The sequence below is a fragment of the Drosophila santomea genome, chromosome 2L (genome assembly GCF_016746245.2).
Source record: "Drosophila santomea strain STO CAGO 1482 chromosome 2L, Prin_Dsan_1.1, whole genome shotgun sequence".
NCBI classification, from domain to species: Eukaryota; Metazoa; Arthropoda; class Insecta; order Diptera; family Drosophilidae; genus Drosophila; species Drosophila santomea.
This window is the reverse complement of record NC_053016.2, coordinates 15,330,767-15,349,676: the sequence shown is the minus strand read 5'-3', so window position 1 is coordinate 15,349,676 and position 18,910 is coordinate 15,330,767. Positions and strand designations below refer to the sequence as shown.

General features: G+C 43.2%; 1 protein-coding gene across 1 annotated transcript in view; it reads right to left on the bottom strand.

The window, feature by feature from the left end:
- Positions 1-13,133, bottom strand: part of LOC120443983 (zinc finger protein jing) — a 114,581-nt gene extending 101,448 nt beyond the window's left edge. Inside the window, exon 1 of the mRNA XM_039623457.2 lies at positions 12,307-13,133. Within this exon, the coding sequence (XP_039479391.1) occupies positions 12,307-12,956 (650 nt within the window). The 5' untranslated portion in view covers positions 12,957-13,133. The remainder of the gene's footprint in view (positions 1-12,306) is intronic.
- Between the last annotated feature and the right edge of the window lie 5,777 nt (positions 13,134-18,910).

The following is an 18,910-nucleotide window of genomic DNA, read 5'->3' as shown; positions in this document are numbered from 1 at the left end:
GTAGTGAAATTGCAACGCTTCGCATGCGCTGATGCAATTGTTTATTGTTTTTCGCTGCTTGCTGTGGCGGTAGAGGCATTTGAATTTCTAATGAACTCAACTTCAAAATTTAATCAGGGCGGTGAAAAGCGGCAGACGTAACATAACAGTTTCACAAGCAAAACAAGCCTAAAATAACCAATTATAACTAACACGATTATTGAACATACTGCAGAATATATGTTTATATCAGCAGTATTTTATATTATTTAAAACTTTGGGTTTCGTTCTTCTTGACCTAAATAACAGTATAGACCAGAATAAACGTCTTGATACAACAACAAAACGACTAGAGAGCCTAAACTAAGATTCTCAACAAGCCAATTCAAAATAAATTAAGCGCTGAAGTACCTTGCATCGCTCCCTATAAGATTAATTTACTTTTAATGACCATTTGGTTTCCTGGCTTTTTCTGGCACTGCCACTGGCCGTGCTACCAAATGCAATTTAAAATAATTATATTTTAAAACAAGCGTATTTATGCGTTCAATTTGATTTTATATGAGCTAATTAGAATCACAAACGCTTTGCCCTTCCTAACCGCAAACTAATTTCACGCGTGAACGCAAATAAAAGTACACACAGAGTCACACAATTTATGTGACATTGCCTATGGAAATTTATTAATTCATATATTTTAAAATAACATTTCATGTCAAATCAATGGACCAAACAGTGGTCGAGAACCACAACGAGCATACTAGCACCAAAAAAGTCCACGAACGACTGTAAAAATGTTCAGCTGCGATTGACAATTCAATTCACTTTAATCAGATGTCAGGCTGATACTTTTTAAGCTGATTATAATGGCCTAATGTTATCACACTTCGCACCTATTTCACGTCTCAAATCATCCTTAGAATTTTCTTCATTGTCTGCTTGTTCCGACTTCTAACGAACTTTGATGTATACTTCATTCACGTTTTCTGCCCGCGTTTTCCGCTCGTTAGCTCTTTTTTTTCCTTTTACTAGATTTCTGCTTTTCTTCAGCTTTTCACAACTCAATTCAGTCATTTAGTTACACTTTTTCTTTTTAAAAGCTTCTTATTTTATGTTTGTGTTTCGGTCGAGCTTCGAAGTAAAGCAGGGCACATCTCAAGGTCAATGTCAAGAGGGGAAAAGCAATTGCGTTCAAAGTGGAAACTTGAAGCAGAAACAATATGGTATAACAAGGTAAAGAACAATTTCAATTTTCTTCAGATGCGATTTTTGGTATGGTTATGGTACAATTACTTAATAAAAATACGAAGTATTGATAGAAAATAAACGAAAATAAACCTTTAAACGTATTATCTGAACATGACTTCATGAGGCACCAACACAAGGCAGATTTATGATTGTAAATCTCTCCTAAATATTCGAGTGACGACTATTCCAGTGTTATTGCATCCTCAGCTGTTCCCATTACTGCAGCGGCAGAATAATTGCCACATGCACCACAGAATTGAGTGCTGCTGTTGGGCTTATCACCGGATGGCCGCCATGGCACATCACTCATACGCCATGTTTGTCCAGCCGATGCTTAAAAAGTTAATGACTAATTTTCGCTAGGGCACAGCTCGAAAAAAGCCAGTGCCTGAAATGGCCGTCAGTTAGTTCGCTGTATGCCTGTCTGACCAGCGATGTCAGTTGGGACAAATACGAGTTCGAGGGGCTGGAGTTGGCTTTTCGATGCACTGCACTGCTTTGCTGCTGTTGTTTCAGCTGCACGCTGGATTCAGGAAGGCATGCCCTTGTGTCTGAACGAAGCACACACTACACTCACAAATAAAGTTGCAACCCAATAAACATGGTTGACTTAAACTTTTTTTTATAATTTCAGCAATTTACGTTATTGCAAGCTCTAGAATCGGATCTTACTAATTACAGTATTAGCTTCAAATAAATAAAAGGGTATACTAGATTCGTTGAAAAGTATGTAACAGGTAGAAGGCAGCCTTTCGGACTATATATATATATCTATATATGTCAGGATATATATATTCATTTATATCAGGATCAATATCCGTTTTCCTGTTCATTTTTTTCATAACGAAAAAAAATTGTTCTGAAATATATTTTTAGAGTGTAGACCAAAGGGCTAACGGAAAAGGGCGGAAAGGGGGAGCGAACGACGCCTGTCCATCGCGCCGCCTGACGTTATAATTAATGAAAATTCACCGCGTTTCAGTATGTGATGTTGGCTGATGGCTGGCCCAAAAGTGCGCTCAGAAAATATATGCAAAATCGGGCACAGCCAGGCATTTGACTAATATGATTTTGATTTTGGCGGCCGGCATTAGAATGCCATTAAGTGGTCGGTTTGTTGGCTTTCTTTCAAACGGGGTTTGCGCACTACGCACTGCGATTCTGGCGGCTCGATTTGCGCATGAGATGTGTAAGCGATGCATAAATTATGCATCTGTTGCACAAATATGCTCTTGGGGCAGGCCCTAAATGGAATATTTGGGCCGGGATGGCACTTTCTGTTGCGACAGCCCTAATTTAAGGGTTGAATTATGTACTGGTGTACGGGATTGATTAGTTGAAATTAAGGTTCAGCCGAAATCTATTTGTATATTTCTATATTACTTATATATATATTTTATATATATATTATATACATATATGTAGATCCAGGTTATTTGACATGTTCTTTGCAAATCGATAGGCAGTGATGGGTAAAATAAATGAAAACTGAAGATTCTAGACTTAAAGCATAACAATATTGCAATTTTGTGAGAATTAAGGGTGGACTGGCGACAGAAAAGAAAAGAAAAAAACTTGCACATTGTCCCATGATAGACGTCTATAATAAAAATAATATACATAAGTGAAATCGCACTTCAACTTACGTAAGGCGGGCGGAAATCGCATTATATTACACTTTTTGTTACCTAATTTTTCTAGATAGCTGCTTTTACACCCCAAGCCCCAGATCACCCAAAAAAAAATCCCTGCTTGAGACCGGCTTCGGGTTTTTGCCATTTTGATTTACGGCCCCGAAAAGTCGCGCACGTACTGCAACTAGTCCGCCCGCCGTCACCTCGCCCCCCTCCAGCCTTGCAGCCATTGATTGTAGAGACAAAGTAGCGTGCGAGTGGGGAAAACAACTGCAAACGGCGAAAAGAGTCTGCATTCTACTATTGCGAATTGCATTTTCCGTGGAACGTAAATAGAAGCTATTTAGCAAAATGTGCACGAAAAACAACACGAACAACAAAAACAATGCAACAACAAAGGAACAGCATCCCAGCTGAAGAGATACAGCCCAAAGGGGCGTTGCAGGAGGCGGTGGAGGAGGAGGAGGAGGGGCACGGCGGCTTTGCTCCGTTTTGAGGTCAATGTACAAAGCATGCAACCAGGCAGCATTTATTACGACTTAATGCGCTCCCTCAGGGGAAATCTGGAGGTTCGGAGGGGGAAGGCTCTAATTTCGTGTTTAAGCTGCTTTTCACACAACCACTCACACATGCGCGGGCACGAATTTAAGAACAAGGAGATTTTTACTTGATGATGTATGTATTTAATAACAATTCACCTTACGTATGTACGCATATCGCTCGTGCATATAAAAAGTGATTGTGTCTATTTAACACATATTTTCGACTACTACCGCTTAGTCGGAATTTTGGCCTAAAAACTAACAAGCAGACAATCTCCCGTGATGTAGGGTATCACAACTGACACACAAGAAACGACCACAGCGGAATGCAGCACACAAATGTAAAATAAAAACTGAAAGGGCAGACAGCAGGAGGTGCGACAAGGACAGACTGAACCAGAGGCGGCAAAAAGGGGATTGGCATACAAGCGGAAGACTGGGAATCCCGCCAAAGAAACAACAAGCAAAAGACTGCAGCAGAATGTATAAAAAATGTGCAAGGAAAACACTAAAGCAAACAAGAGAGAACGCTATAGTGAGTTTCACGACTATCTGATACCCGTTACTCAGCTAGTGGTAGTGGAAAGGAGAATTTTAAAGTATTTAATTAAAGGGTATAAAAATGTCTTTCCCATATAAACAATTACAAAAGCATTAATATTAAAAACGTTCTCAATGAGATTTTTAGAGGGTATTCAATTATGGATTATATGGTTATATCTTTGCCGAAACGTACTTGTCTTCAATGTTTAAAACGCAACATACATATCAAAGCTGCCACACACAGTAGACTTGGATGGCATCTCGTTGCATTTGCTAAAATCGGACGTGTTTCTTATACGCTGCGCGGAAAAACCTATTATCACGAAGACGGCTCGGCGAGTTTGGCGGAATAACTGCCCAAAGCCACTCGGTGCTAATGTGCATCATTTCGGCGCGATTAAAAGTGAAAAAACGCGAGCGATTGGTAAATTGCCAATATTTATGACATTGCAATTCGGTGCAGCTGAGATCAACAGCTGACAGCGCTGCCAACTTACGTCGGCAAGTGATCGGAGCTTAGGGGCGTTGCCAGACCATCGGCACTGCCAGGGCTGCTCCAACAGCCGAATCGTGTACCGGTACCTAAACAATAATATTCAAACAATATCTAATTTGAATTTCGTTTAGAAGTGGACACTTGATAGAAACTGCGAAAACCCAACAATTATATATTTATATATAAATTGTGTGGAGTTGACCAATATTTAGCAAGGGAATCGGCATAAAGGTCGCGGGCAGACCAATTATCAACCTCTCACCATCTCGGTGCCCAAGTAGAGGCTCTGGTGTCCGAGAAGAGGCGGAATAACCTCCATCAGCCAACGCCTAGGAGAAATCCGTGGCCTACGTGGGACCCCTGCTAAATTTGGTGCTCCACTTTCGCAAAGGATAAACTAGGGTTGACACCCGTCAATCAATGGACGGTCCAGCGGGGGGCACTGCCCCCGACGACGTGGTGGACCCATTCAAAAGAAGCGCCAGAATGTCCAGGTCCCCTTCCAAAGGAGTGGGAATCACGGAGTTAACGGAGCGAGCGGTAATGCCAGTTCCAGCGACTGTGAGCGTAGCGCAAGCCGTCCCTCAGACGCTTACGTCAACACCCAGCATCGGTGGAGCTACTGCAGCAGAGGACTTGGCCCCCTCAACATCCCAGATGAATAGGAAGAAGATCTCCGACCTCATCAGTGTGCCATCCCAACATGCACCATCAAGAACACCGCCTGTTTCGCCGTCTAGGCCACTAGACCTGTCGGCCTACAAAAACGAGGATCTGAGCAGCATCCTGGGCATGATGAACTCAAAAATAGCGGTATTGCTATCAGCTTTCGAGACGCAGCGCCACGTTACCCGGGAAACCAAGGGTGTGATCTCGGAGCTGGCAGCTCTAAATGCCAGAGCTATACAGCTGCAGGAGGCCAAAGCCAAGGAGGCCCCCGCAAAAAGTACGGCAACCCAGACGGAAGCGCAACCCAAACCTGCGAGCGCCCCGGCAGCCAGCAAAAGGAGCGCCCCGACGAAGCCTCCCCAGAAGAAGCTACTGGTTAGCAAGGACGCGATTTTGCAGATGCATAAGGTGAACGAGCCTGCCCCGCCCAGCTTTGCGTCCGTTGCCAAAGAGGGTAACAAAAATTCGGAGTGGACCAAGGTGGCACCTAAGAGACTACGGAAAAAACCGGAGGCCATCATAATCAAGAAGACTGGAGAGGCCTCGTACACGGACATGCTCCGTAAACTTAAAGCAGACCCGTGCCTGTCAGAACTGGGCAGCCACGTTAAAAAAATCAGGAGGACCCAACAAGGAGAGCTGTTGCTCGAAGTGGAGGGGAAAGCTGCTGCAAGTATGTCCGAATACAGAGGAGCTATCGAAGAATCCCTTCGGGAAATGGCTGCGGTCCGCACGGGCGCGCGGAGAATAGCGTTAACCTGCAGTGGCATGGATGAGGCGACGACCGCAATGGAGCTTTATAGCTGTATGGCCTCCCAATTCGAAGGGATCCAGCTGAATCCAGAAGATGTGCGTGGGTTGCGCAAAATGAGAGATGGGACCCAAGTGGCGACGGTTACGCTCAGCGTTAACGACGCAATTGGCGTCCTGAATAAGGGGACAGTAAATGTTGGCTGGTCTCGCTGTCGCATCATCCAGGACACACGCCCCATAAGATGCTATAAGTGCCTGGGCTACGGCCACAGGGCACTCAACTGCAAGGAGCCTGATCGCTCGGGCTGCTGTCTCCGGTGCGGCGAACAAGGCCACAAAGCGAAAGGCTGTGTCAACCCGCCGAATTGCCTGATCTGCAACAGCGACACAGACAGGAACCACCCGACAGGTAGCTCTACATGCCCTACCTTCAAAGCGAGCACAACAAAAGGAGCCTTAAGACGCCGCATCCATGATTAACATACTACAGCTTAATGTCAATCACTGCGCAGCTGCACAGAGTCTTCTGTCCCAAACAGCGATAGAGCGCAATGCTGACGTCATGCTACTAAGCGAACCGTACGTCCCTGGAGTGGAAAATGCAGGAGCTCTTTTCGACTCTACCCGTAAGGCGGCAGTCATATGCTGCAGAAACCTCTACATAGAGGACCAGGAAAGTGTGCCAATGCGCGGCATTGCGTACGCTAAAGTGAAGGGTGTCCACTTATACAGCTGCTATGCCCCGCCAAGTGACAGCCCGGACCTGTTCGAGGACTTCTTAGACAACCTGATACACCACGCTAGAGGGCGCAAGCCGGCAGTCATTGCAGGTGACTTCAACGCCTGGGCAATAGAATGGGGAAGCCGGACATCTAACCCCCGAGGTAGGGCCGTTATCGATGCCATGAACCAGCTGGATCTGGTGCTGCTGAACGATGGTGGCAAGCCCACGTTTAACAACGACAGAGGTACATCATTCATCGACGTCACCTTTGTTAACCGAAGTCTAGCCTCCACTGCAAATTGGATGGTTCAGGAAGACGTAACTCTGAGCGATCATGCCCTAATCACATTCAGCGCCCGCTCGTCGTGCATCGCACAACGACATGCAAGGAGCACCCTTGGGCAAGCATGGGACATCAGAAAGCTGGACAAGGACATGCTGGCCTTTAGCATCGAGCAAATGGAGCAAACAACTGGGCATGCGGAATCCATGGTGGCGTCGCTCATGAAGATGCTGGAAGCTGCATGCGATGCAGCGATGCCGCGAAAGAAGAAAAATGGCAAACGCAAACCTCCGGTCTACTGGTGGAACGGCTCCCTCAACCACCTACGCTCGGAATGCTTCAGGGCAAGGAGACAGGCGCAACGAGCCAGAGGATTTCCTCAGCACGCGGAACTTCACGAGGCTTTTAGATCGAAACGTGCAGATCTTAGAAACGGCATAGCTGCTGCGAAAGCAAATGCTTTTAAAGAATTGCTGGCAAGTGTCGACGAAGACCCCTGGGGAATCGCCTACAAAATGGTTAGCAACAAGCTGAAAGCCGCTGGTGGTACTCCACAGGACCCAGCCCTACTGTCAACCATCGTGCAAGAGCTATTTCCAAATCAGGATACCCTATGGCAACCCGCGCAAGAAATCCCTGCCCCGGATTTCCCGGGTGTCACTGCAAGTGAGGTCATCGAAGCGGCAAAAAGGATAAAGCCCAACAAAGCCCCTGGTCTCGATGGCATCCCAGGCGTCGTAGTTATGGCTGCCACAAATGCTAGGCCAGAAATCTTCAGGGACACCTTCCAACAGTGCCTGATTGATGGCGTCTTCCCATCCCGCTGGAAGAACATGAAGCTGGTACTGCTGCCGAAAGGAAAGGGTCCTACCAACGCTGCAGGCAGTTTCCGCCCACTTTGCCTGCTGGACATCGTGGGAAAGCTCTTCGAACGCATAATATACGCACGCATTGAGGTGTTCACTGAGAGCCCCGATGGCCTACATAGGCACCAGTATGGTTTCCGGAAAGGTAAAAGCACCCTCGACGCTCTCACTGCCTTAAGAGATCTGGCCAAGTCCGCCCTTGATGGAGACCGATGGCTAGGTGGCACCAAGAAGTATTGCGCCATCATTACGCTTGATGTAAAAAATGCGTTTAACACGGCTGGATGGCCAAAAATCCTCGGGGCCATGCGCAACATGGGTATTCCTCGATACCTCAGGATCATCATTGGCAGCTACTTCAGGGACCGTATACTTTGGTACGATACTGACGCCGGGCCAAGAAATCACCACGTCTCTGCAGGTGTCCCACAAGGGTCGGTTCTTGGACCAATCCTGTGGAACATAATGTACGACGGGTTATTGTCCATTAGCAAGCCCACAGGAGTGGAGCTACTCTGCTTTGCAGACGACGTGGCAGTTGCAGCGGTTGCCAAAACAATACCGGAGTTACAGGACAGGAGCAATGCAGCGATTAGCACAACTATTAGCTGGCTGGAAAACGCCGGTCTAAGTATTGCTGCGCACAAGTCCGAAGTGGTGTTGTTGAGCAGCAGAAAAGCCGTCGAGAGTATACGGGTCTCGGTCAAAGACGCCCAAATAGAGTCAGCTGGATTCCTTAAGTACCTGGGAGTTATTGTAGACCACAGACTGTCATTCAAGGAGCATGCGAGATACGCCAGCAGGAAGGCAGCGATGACAGCAGCAGCACTGGCAAGACTCATGCCAAATATAGGCGGACCCAGGATGCCGGCCAGAAGGCTGCTCGTGGCGGTCGCGAAATCTTCGCTTCTATACGCAGCCCCCATCTGGAGGAGTGTCACAAATAAAGTGACGTACTTGGACAACGCGCGTGCAGTATCACGGACTCTGGCCCTTAGACTGATCAGAGGATTCAGAACAATCTCGTCAGATGCGGCCCATGTTCTTGCGGGCATCCCCCCGATCGATCTAGAGATTGAGGCTCAATACCTAAAGCGAGAAGGTATTTCCGGAGAAGAGATCACAGACTGGCTGCATGGAGTGTGGCAGACTAGGTGGCATGATTCGCAACAAGGGAGATGGACCTACCAACTGATCCCAGATCTAGTTGAATGGGCAGGATGCGAACACAAGGAGGTGGACTATCACTTGACGCAATTTCTCACCGATCACGGCTGCTTCCGGGGTTACCTCTTCAGGTTTCGCCATGTTGACTCAGCCCTGTGCCTGTTCTGTAGCGACTCAGCCGAAACAGCGGAACATATCCTGCTGCACTGTGTTAGGTTCCGTACAGAGAGAGAGATACTGGAGACTCTTGCTGGATCTCCGCTCAGCCCGAGGAACTTAATGCGCACAATGCTGGCGGACAAAACCGTGTGGGTAAGGGCCCATGGCATTATCATCGGCATGATGAAACGAGTTCGCATCGATGAGATGGCCAGCAGACCCGTTGGATAAAGAGCACCCCCGTGTGGTGGCGGGGCAAGAATACCACCTCAGCGGGCTCGGCTTGTCGTAAAAGGCGACTAAAGAGTTAGCGAAGGAGCGTTTCGCAGCAACGCAACAAAAGTGGGGTTGCGATCTGGCACCACATCCTGCTCACCGAAGTAATACCTTGACTGGAAGTCCCGGTGAGCGTAGCAAGGACTGGAGAGCGTTCGGAGGTTTTTGTTTAGTACGTAGGCGTAACTCTACTTGAAGAGTTATGAATCGTGCATGCCATTCACGGACGGTGGATGGTATCTTTTGAAGATTTTATTTTCCTGCCGTATTTGTAATAAAAAAAAAAAAAAAAAAAACACACAGTAGACTTCAACTCAATTTTATTCGCGACAGTTTGTTCTTATTTATTAGTTTTTTAAATCGGTTAAAGGTATCGATAGGCCAACCTTTTGGAATGAAAGTTTCTTGAACAGTATACGGATAAAGGATTAAGCTATCTTACGAAGATCGTTCCCGATTACCGCCAACTAAGCGGTAGTTTCAAGCGGCTTTTGTTTGGTTTTTTTTCAAAGTTTTTATTTTAAAAATAGAAAGAGAGTGCAGCAAAAGCTGAACTAGCTCAAATTGATAGAAGGCCAAAAAGAAGCCTCGAAATGGCAAATAGCATCAGAAGCACGACCACTCTGAGTACACGACCCACGGCAACAAAAGGAGATACAAACACTGGCAATCGCAACTTATTATATTACACTTTCGATGTCATCGCGCGATGTTGCCGCTGTCATTGCAACTGCAATTGCTGTTGCTGCTGCTGTTGCTGTTGATGTTGCTATTGCTGTAGCTGTTGCAGTACTGCCGTTTCGGAGTCACTTAAACGAGATAAATCAACGTGGGCGATTACACAATATCTCAGGGTGATTGTCTTCCTTCGCCGCCCGCCGCCTGCCGTGCATGACTTGGCGAAAACTGCAATGGCAACAGCACCAGAAACAGCACACAATCAGCAAGAGCAAAAGCAAAAGCAAGAGCAAAAGCAAAAGCATGAGCAAAGAGTCGCGCCATTGGAGCAGTGGGTCGCTCTCGGGGTCTCGTGGAAATATGTGGAAAAACGTGGAAAACCTGTAACCCCAAAGTCGACAAAATCAATAGCACACACACTCGCTCAGTGCGGCGACAGTGCAAAAAGCAATGACGACGCCAGCAATTGCAGCAGCAATAATTGTGGTGCTGAAGTAGGCAGTTACTTTTGCAGTTGTGTTTCAGCTTTATGAGCGACAATTAAAGTTAAATGTCTCTGCTTCGAAGCTGCGGATGTTACTCGCTGATTATACTCAAATGCATACGTACATATGTATGTATTTTTTATTTGTTTAGCTTTTTGAAAATAAATACATACATTTAATGGCTACGCTTAGTGGGGTTGGGCTTAGGTTCACATGGTGCTGTTACAAGTTGAAACGAGCCAGCGAACGAGAGAGAGTTTAGTTCCAAAATTCGGTATTTTTGCCAAGATGCAAATTGTAGCTGAAGTGGAAAGACTTGAGAGAAACGCAACGAAATCAAAATAAAACACGAGGCCAGCAGAAACAAAAAAATTATGGCAAACACAAGCTACAACAAAATTCAGTGCTTTTGGCGGCAACAAAAAGTACACACACACAAAAGCAAAAGGGAAAGAAAAACAGAAACAGAAACAGAAACAAACAAAATAAATAAATCAAAAAGAGTTCAACGACCAAAAGTTTAAATGATTTCCGACTGCCAACGAAGAGGAGCAACACCGAAATCACTCACCAGTCGACGAGGGAACGCGATCTTGGACGGGTGTTGGGGCTGATACGAGGACAGTGATAAGGCCAGTTGACGAAATGCTCCCCATTCTATTACGAAACCAGATACAAATGCCCCAGTAACATAGTATACAAAAAAGATATGTATGGTATCAAAACCATTTCAGAACAACCGAAACATAAGTAACGCATAATCGACAGTTATGCAGCAGATCGGCAGAGAGCACCATCCACTTTTCAGATTCGTTTTTGTCCAAAGTATGGGAGTATCTGCATCTATGTGTATCTATATCTACATGGATGCAGCCAGGAAGCCGCCGACGTTTGCTCAACCGCCCACGTGCCACAAATGGAAAATCAGCAGCTCTGCTACTGCAGCGCATCAGCCGCCATTTGCGGCTGATAAGTGAACGCTGGTTGTGCGTATCTGCCAGATACGAATGCCTGCAGTCCGTTGCGGCCTTTGCTCTTCCTTTGTTTCCATTCCGCTGCTGCCTCCACTGTGCTGCGCATTTTTAATGAGCGGAAATTAGTTGGCATTGCGGCAAGAGGTTTTGTGGCTTGCCCGTTGAGTAGATACAAATGTATCTGTATGCCATAAATACGCAATGTATGAGACGCGTGCCTCGTGGGCCCCTTACAAGACTGACATTTGCAGGTCTGTGCGATTATTGAAACGATTACCTGTCCGATAAATTTTGCTCAATCGGCTATTAAGTTATCCAGACTCGCTGAGCATTGCAGATTTGGCTCAAGCGTTTATCATGCTTGGGATGGGCTGCATTCTATTTGTGGCTTACAGATCACACTTTTGGCTCACTTTTTGGCAGTACAGCGCGTGTGTGTATATTTAGAGCATTCGCTTTTGGCTCAGACTTGGCACAGTCAGCCGGTTCGCAGATACTCGTACACTCTAGCATTTCCGTTTATAGCAAGGCAGTGCATCTAGTGCATTTGGCTGCTGGCATTGTTATGGCCTTTAATGAAGGCATTAAAGACGTTTATGAAAAGGGGAGGGGTAAACTGCTACTGAATGTTTATGAAAAACGTTGATCTAGTATTATATTATGGTTTATGGTTTATGGTTTCCCAAGAATATGTTTATAAGATGACCTATTTGTTACCTTGGCAACTGAATTTAAGTTTAAGAGACATCGCAAACAACCTTTTAAATCCTTTGAACTCAAAGGACTACAGTTGAGAACATAACTAGTGTGCCCACAGCATGCTCACTCACCTGTCTGATGACTCCGACGAGTCGTACCGATCCAGACACCGCTTCTTCGACCCCTTTGTTCCGCGTTCTCCTCCAGTTGTTCTTGGCGCAGCTGTCACGCTTGTTGTTTGGCCGATTCCTACTCGAGTTGTTGTTGTTGCAGTCTTCCTGGCGCCCTGATAGAGCTGAGATCGCAATGCGTTTATATCCAATTTGGCTGCCTGGGCACCGAGCCCGCCCACTACTCCGCCCGCCCCCCGTTTGGTGCCCTGCACGATTCCAATGGTGCTGGGCGAGGTAAAGGGTCGCGTGGGCTTGGCAGGGGGTTTCAGTTCGATATTGGTGGACGGAGAGGGGGTTTTGGAGGTGGGTGGTGTGGTTGTGGTTGTGGTGGTATGTAACAGGGGGGCGGTGGGTGTACTGGCAGCTGCTGTCTTAGATGCGATGGCTTCTGGGCTACTGTTGTTGCTGACGCCGGCGCCAATTGTCAAACTGTTTACATTGACGCTGTTTTTCAGCTGATCAAACAATGACAAAGCAGCGCTGGAGGTTAAACTTTTCGGTCCCGTTGCTCCTGCTGTTTTCGCAGAGAGTGGGGCCAGAGGGGCTGCTGTTTCAGCCGCCGACTCCTTAGTCTTCAATGCCGTATCCTTTGGCTGAGTGGCTGACATTTTCCCTCCCTATGCTTGCTGCACGCCTTGAAACTTTTTTCCTTGATTTAGTGCTGCAAAGATGCTTCTAATTGGTCTTAACTGCTGCCAGAACTCCGGAACTGCTTTAACACACATTTGCTATTCTCAACGGTTTATTGTTAGTCGACGTAAAGCCAATTTTAATTGCATTAATCTGAAAGTTCGTCGTCAGCAATTGTAAGCCGCACTGCCTTTAAAGGATTTTGCCGTTCTGATTTTCCCCATCAGTTTGCACAAATTGGTATTTAAATTTCGCCATAAACTTGCACTTTTCCGACATTAAATTCATTTAAATCAATTGCACTTTTCAGACTTTTTGCCTTAAGCTGCACTTTACTTCTGCACTTATGACACACATTATTCAATACGATTGATATTTCAGACGTTTTCAGTGTGGCAAATGGCTTTGTGAATGGCCGATTGTTATTTCGTTTTCGGTTGTTTCCGATGCACACCGAAATTCATTCTGCAAGACTGGCAAAAACGCAGTGCTCACAAACTCAAGAAAGCGGCAATGAAACCGAATGCGAAACCGAAACGGGTAAGTCAGGTTAACCGCCTAGTCGCTGTGACTGCAAGCCAGCTTTTGTTTATTGACAATGACGCGCGAGCAAACACATCGCAATCTAATCATTTGCTTATCGCGGGGCCAACTTGTCTGCCACACGCGTACTATCAATAATTAATGTAGTGCCACTGCCACTGCTCTTTATTGCCGCCAACTGCCGTCTAACCAAATTAAACAAAGCCTAAAAACTACGATTTCCGGAACGCCATCGATAGGCAAGCGAAGAACTGCGATCTCCCCACGAAAAAGCTGCGGGCTGCTCACGCTCTGCCTGCCGACTGACTGCGAGTGGGCCCGAGTGGAGTGGGAGTGGGCCGAGCGCCGCAGCCCCACCCGAAGAGGGAGCCGACGAGTGCCGAGGCGACGGACCGAGTGCCAGCCGAATGGCTTAGCCAACTAGAACCGGGCAGAAATCAAGATACGAAGCACGCGAGCCGAGAACGAAGGCAACGAACTGCCGTTCGTTTTTATTTGGCGCCCAACGAGGGGCTCTCCGACGAGTTGAGGGGTAGGGGAGGAGAAAGGGCCGCGTGCAGAGTGTTCACTTTTGATTTCTGTGCAGCGACAGCAGGTTTTCGAGAGCGTGGTCAATACAGCGGGGCGTGTGGGGGACGAAGAAGCATGTTGCGCTACATTGTGAGTTCTATGTGTGTGAGTGTGCGTTTGAACTTCTGGGGAAGTTCAGAGATTCTGTATTTCGAAATTTCAGCATTTGGCGGCTGGGCAGCAACTTCCGATGTGTCCGCGGTGGCAAGTTCACTCACACACAAGCGGCTCGAGCTGCAGCTTACCTGTTGATATGTGTGGGAACTAATCAGAAGACAGGAGGTTTCTGCGGTTCGACAAAACTCAAAACCGGTTAACCCAAGCGAGCATGTTATAAGGGAACTTAAGCTCGAATTTAAAGCTACATAAATACAGATGTGTGGAAAATATGCACCCATAACCAATATCTTGGCTATATCTGTTATGGCCCACACATTTAATAAGGCCAAAAGAGTCAAGAACAAAAACAAAATACACGAGGCTTGTATGAAAAAAAGAGGAAAGTAAACAAAGTTATGGCAAAAACCAAACAATAACAAGACAAAAGCAAGGCAGCCAGACCAGCTCTCACAAACACAATCAAAAGTCGCAACTGTTTTTAATGTGGAGGTGGGAGCAAACACAACACGTGCTTTTATAACGTACGTGTGTGTGATGCAACTAAATGCAAAAACAGGAGGGACAAAGAAGACATGTTTACGCGAGAACTTTGCGGGTGTGTGCGAGTGCGACAAAACTCGTTTGCTGGCCAGTTTTACTCTGGCAAGAACATGTTTGTTTCTATTAAATGTTTTACACTGCACCAAGTTCGCACTATAATTAATGGAATGACTTCATTTCCGCGGACTACAACATCTGATACAATCAAAATGTTTAAGCTCACAAAAGCTCTACAACAAATATTGCTTTCATTATTACATTCGATATGTTTTATTATTGAACACACAAAAACACACTTTTAGCGAAAGCACTGCGTGAGAGTGAGAAGTGAACTAAGTTTGCGTTCGCATTTTGCAATGCATTTTCCGCAAAGCTATTAGGGTGCCGCGAACAGAGAGAGAGAGAGAGAGAGTGAAAACGAGATTGAGACGGAAATATAAATACAAGGAGAAAAAACATTTAAGCAAGGGGAAGGAAAGAAAAGCAACCGTAATGCTACATTCTATTTTCATTGATTACACTTAGCTAAACAGTTTTGTAGATACATATATGTCTAATTATTAATAAACTAAATTATTATTATAGCATAATAAACCATTTGCTCAATAAAATATCTAAGCTGGCAATTTTAGTGGAGCACCATCACAACTTTTAAAATCGACTTTTAAATTTTGGTATTTTTAATTCTCTCAGTGTAAAGCTCATTTTGGTATAGCATACAGCTTTTGTCAACGAGTACGTCTTAATAAGCAGTGATGACTTTTTAGAATATTTCCAGATAATTTCAAAACTACGCATTTTAACTGAATTAAAAATCAAACCAGTTTGAAACAGTTAGCGGACTCCATGATGTTTGATACGAATAGAAGGGACATTAATTGTTATTAACTATTTTCACTGTAAGCTATCGCGAACAAAAAGTAAATTATTTAAAATGAGGATATTATATAAACGAAAATGTTTTATATGTAAGTGTTTTTTTTTTTGATTGAGTAACAAGTAGTTTAAATAATTTTAAAGTCTTTCTACTTACGCTAAAAATAAATAATTGTATTAAAAATCACATATCAAATAATTTCATAAACAATCACATATCTGAAACGAGTGATAAAGTAAGAGTTTTTTTTATTGAATAGCATAATTTACAAACAATACGTTTGGCCCTTCTTTAAATTAATTATTAAATTCTTTTATATTTTATAAATATATTTACCTGCTTGTTTCGTTTCACCAACAGTATGGCAACTTTCGTTGCTGCCGACGGCAACATTTTGTTTGTAAAATCTGAGGTGGGGTCAGAAATAATTTTTTTATAAAATAACTAAGTGGCAAAATGATTTTGTGGTGATGAGAAATAAACATCATAAACTATTTTTTTTTTCCTTAGTAAATAAGATCTGATTTGATATTTTTTTTTTATTTTTATTTATTTTTGATTTCGGTCCCGTTGCTCCTGCTGTTTTCGCAGAGAGTGGGGCCAGAGGGGCTGCTGTTTCAGCCGCCGACTCCTTAGTCTTCAATGCCGTATCCTTTGGCTGAGTGGCTGACATTTTCCCTCCCTATGCTTGCTGCACGCCTTGAAACTTTTTTCCTTGATTTAGTGCTGCAACGATGCTTCTAATTGGTATTAACTGCTGCCAGAACTCCGGAACTGCGTTAACACACATTTGCTATTCTCAACGGTTTATTGTTAGTCGACGTAAAGCCAATTTTAATTGCATTAATCTGAAAGTTCGTCGTCAGCAATTGTAAGCCGCACTGCCTTTAAAGGGTTTTGCCGTTCTGATTTTCCCCATCAGTTTGCACAAATTGGTATTTAAATTTCGCCATAAACTTGCACTTTTCCGACATTAAATTCATTTAAATCAATTGCACTTTTCGGACTTTTTGCCTTAAGCTGCAACATTTTGTTTGTAAAATCTGAGGTGGGGTCAGAAATAATTTTTTTATAAAATAACTAAGTGGCAAAATGATTTTGTGGTGATGAGAAATAAACATCATAAACTATTTTTTTTTCCTTAGTAAATAAGATCTGATTTGATATTTTTTTTTTATTTTTATTTATTTTTGATTTCGGCTAGACAAAAGTGCCGGAAATCGTAAATATCTTATGAATTCGATTACCAGAGCATGCCTGAATAACATTTAGTTCGCATCTAATAAACAGAAATCATTAACCAAGACACAACCCATATGTAAAATGTTAAGTTTTGACATCTACTCAATGTTAAATACTTTTTTTCTACGCTAATTTAATGTATATTAATATGACTTATGAACACCTTGTTTCAACATGCATCCATCTTTAAAAGGTAATTTTAAAGCTTATTAAATAAAAATGTTAGGCTGAAAAAATACGCAATGTGCAAATCAAAGTTTTTAAGCCCTGTGGTGTGGTGCGAAGTAAATGCTTGCTTTTAAGAACGATTTGCATTTTAAGAAACAAATTTATTGACGATAATTATTAAGTATCAACCTTTAAAAGCAAATGAACTTGAAATTTAAAAAAGTTACCTTTAAATAAAGCTTTAGGATATTTTACTACTTTAAAGGCACATAAATTGTTTAAACCAATAATTAAAACAAAAGTCAACTCAAGTGGCATCTTTGTTTATGGTGTAGATAAGAAAACGGTTTACTTTTCATTGAAATTTATTTTAATATCCTGTAAATTGTGAATGAATGACCCAACCCAATAAATAAAAGTAATTTATTTGTTAAATTCTGTTTTGTGTTTTTTATTCAGTAAAATTCTCATTTATTCCGTTTTATTAAACTTTAAATTAATTCGTTAGTGTTACATTCATAAGAACATACCGAGTTTTTCATTACTTTGACCTTTTGTTTTTTCCTGCATATTGCTACCATTTGTCGTGGTTCATATTTATTTTGTCACTAACAGTAGAATTTCACTTTCTTGTGTTTTCCTTGGAAATAATTCTGGATTTATTTAACCTTTGCTTTTTCTATTTACTCGTATTTATACAACAATTAGCTTGGCTAAACTGTGTCTTACTTTGCTAGAAGTTCTTCTTTCGGCTGTGATTTGAGGACAAAAGCAAATAATTGATTCGGATTCGAAAATAAATGTCGATTACTTGTTGCATTTGTAGATTTGGTTGCCGTTGTGGCTCTTCTATGTTTTTTGGTTTTTAGGAGGCGCAGCTAAATGCTCTATATACAATATACATGATCTCGAGTTACACGTCTACCCTAACAGCGTTCCCTATATGTGTATGAAATACAATCCAATTAAACTACAAATTCCAACGACTCTTAACAAATATCAATGTACTAGAGATGTTCTTCGCCATGTGTAAATTTCATATATATATTTCAATATTTATATATAATCATGGTTTATCGTGTGTATAGTATTCATTTCTTTTGCTTGGTTTTCCATTTTTTTAACGGCTTAGATTTTAAAGTCTTTCATTTCGTAGGAATTTGATGTTGTCTATGTATGTTTCTTATAGCACTTTTTGTGATGTTTTTTTTATATAATTCCGTTTTACTTGGATGTGAGTGAGTTTGAATTGAGTTGAATTGAATTGAAAAGATTCGATTTCGTTGAAGGGTGAGTGAGTGATAGTATGTTATGCAAGTGAGTAAGCTAATCATTTGTCAGTAGGGTTCAGTTTAGTATTAGTTTAAATAAAGTCAATTCCTATATAACGACGTCCTCAATTATGCTCGGTCTCTCCTCGGTTTCTGTGTATAATATATATACTTTATAAATGCGATTTTAGAACTTACAGTAGGTTCAAAAATTTCTCATTACCATTTAATTTGTCTATGTATAACAGTACATAAAAATTAAAACGTTTCTTGAGCACTCAACCCATCCATAATGTAATATATTAACTTTTGATGCTACACTAGTCTAAGCTAAATGTATACATATCCCTTCATTATCTAATATTTGCTAGACTTGTCATTCGATTTGTGCTCTTTACGATTTGCTGAAATGTAAACTATTAAAACTTTTATCGAGTGCACATTTACACCTCACATACACACATGGATCTATTCAAAGTGCCTAAAGCTAACTTAGCTAACATATTGGGAACCAAACCGATTATCCTGTCGAGAAGGACAGAGTTCCATGGTTTGATTCCCGGAGTCTAGGAGTTTGGTTTGTATTGCCGCGACCTGGTTC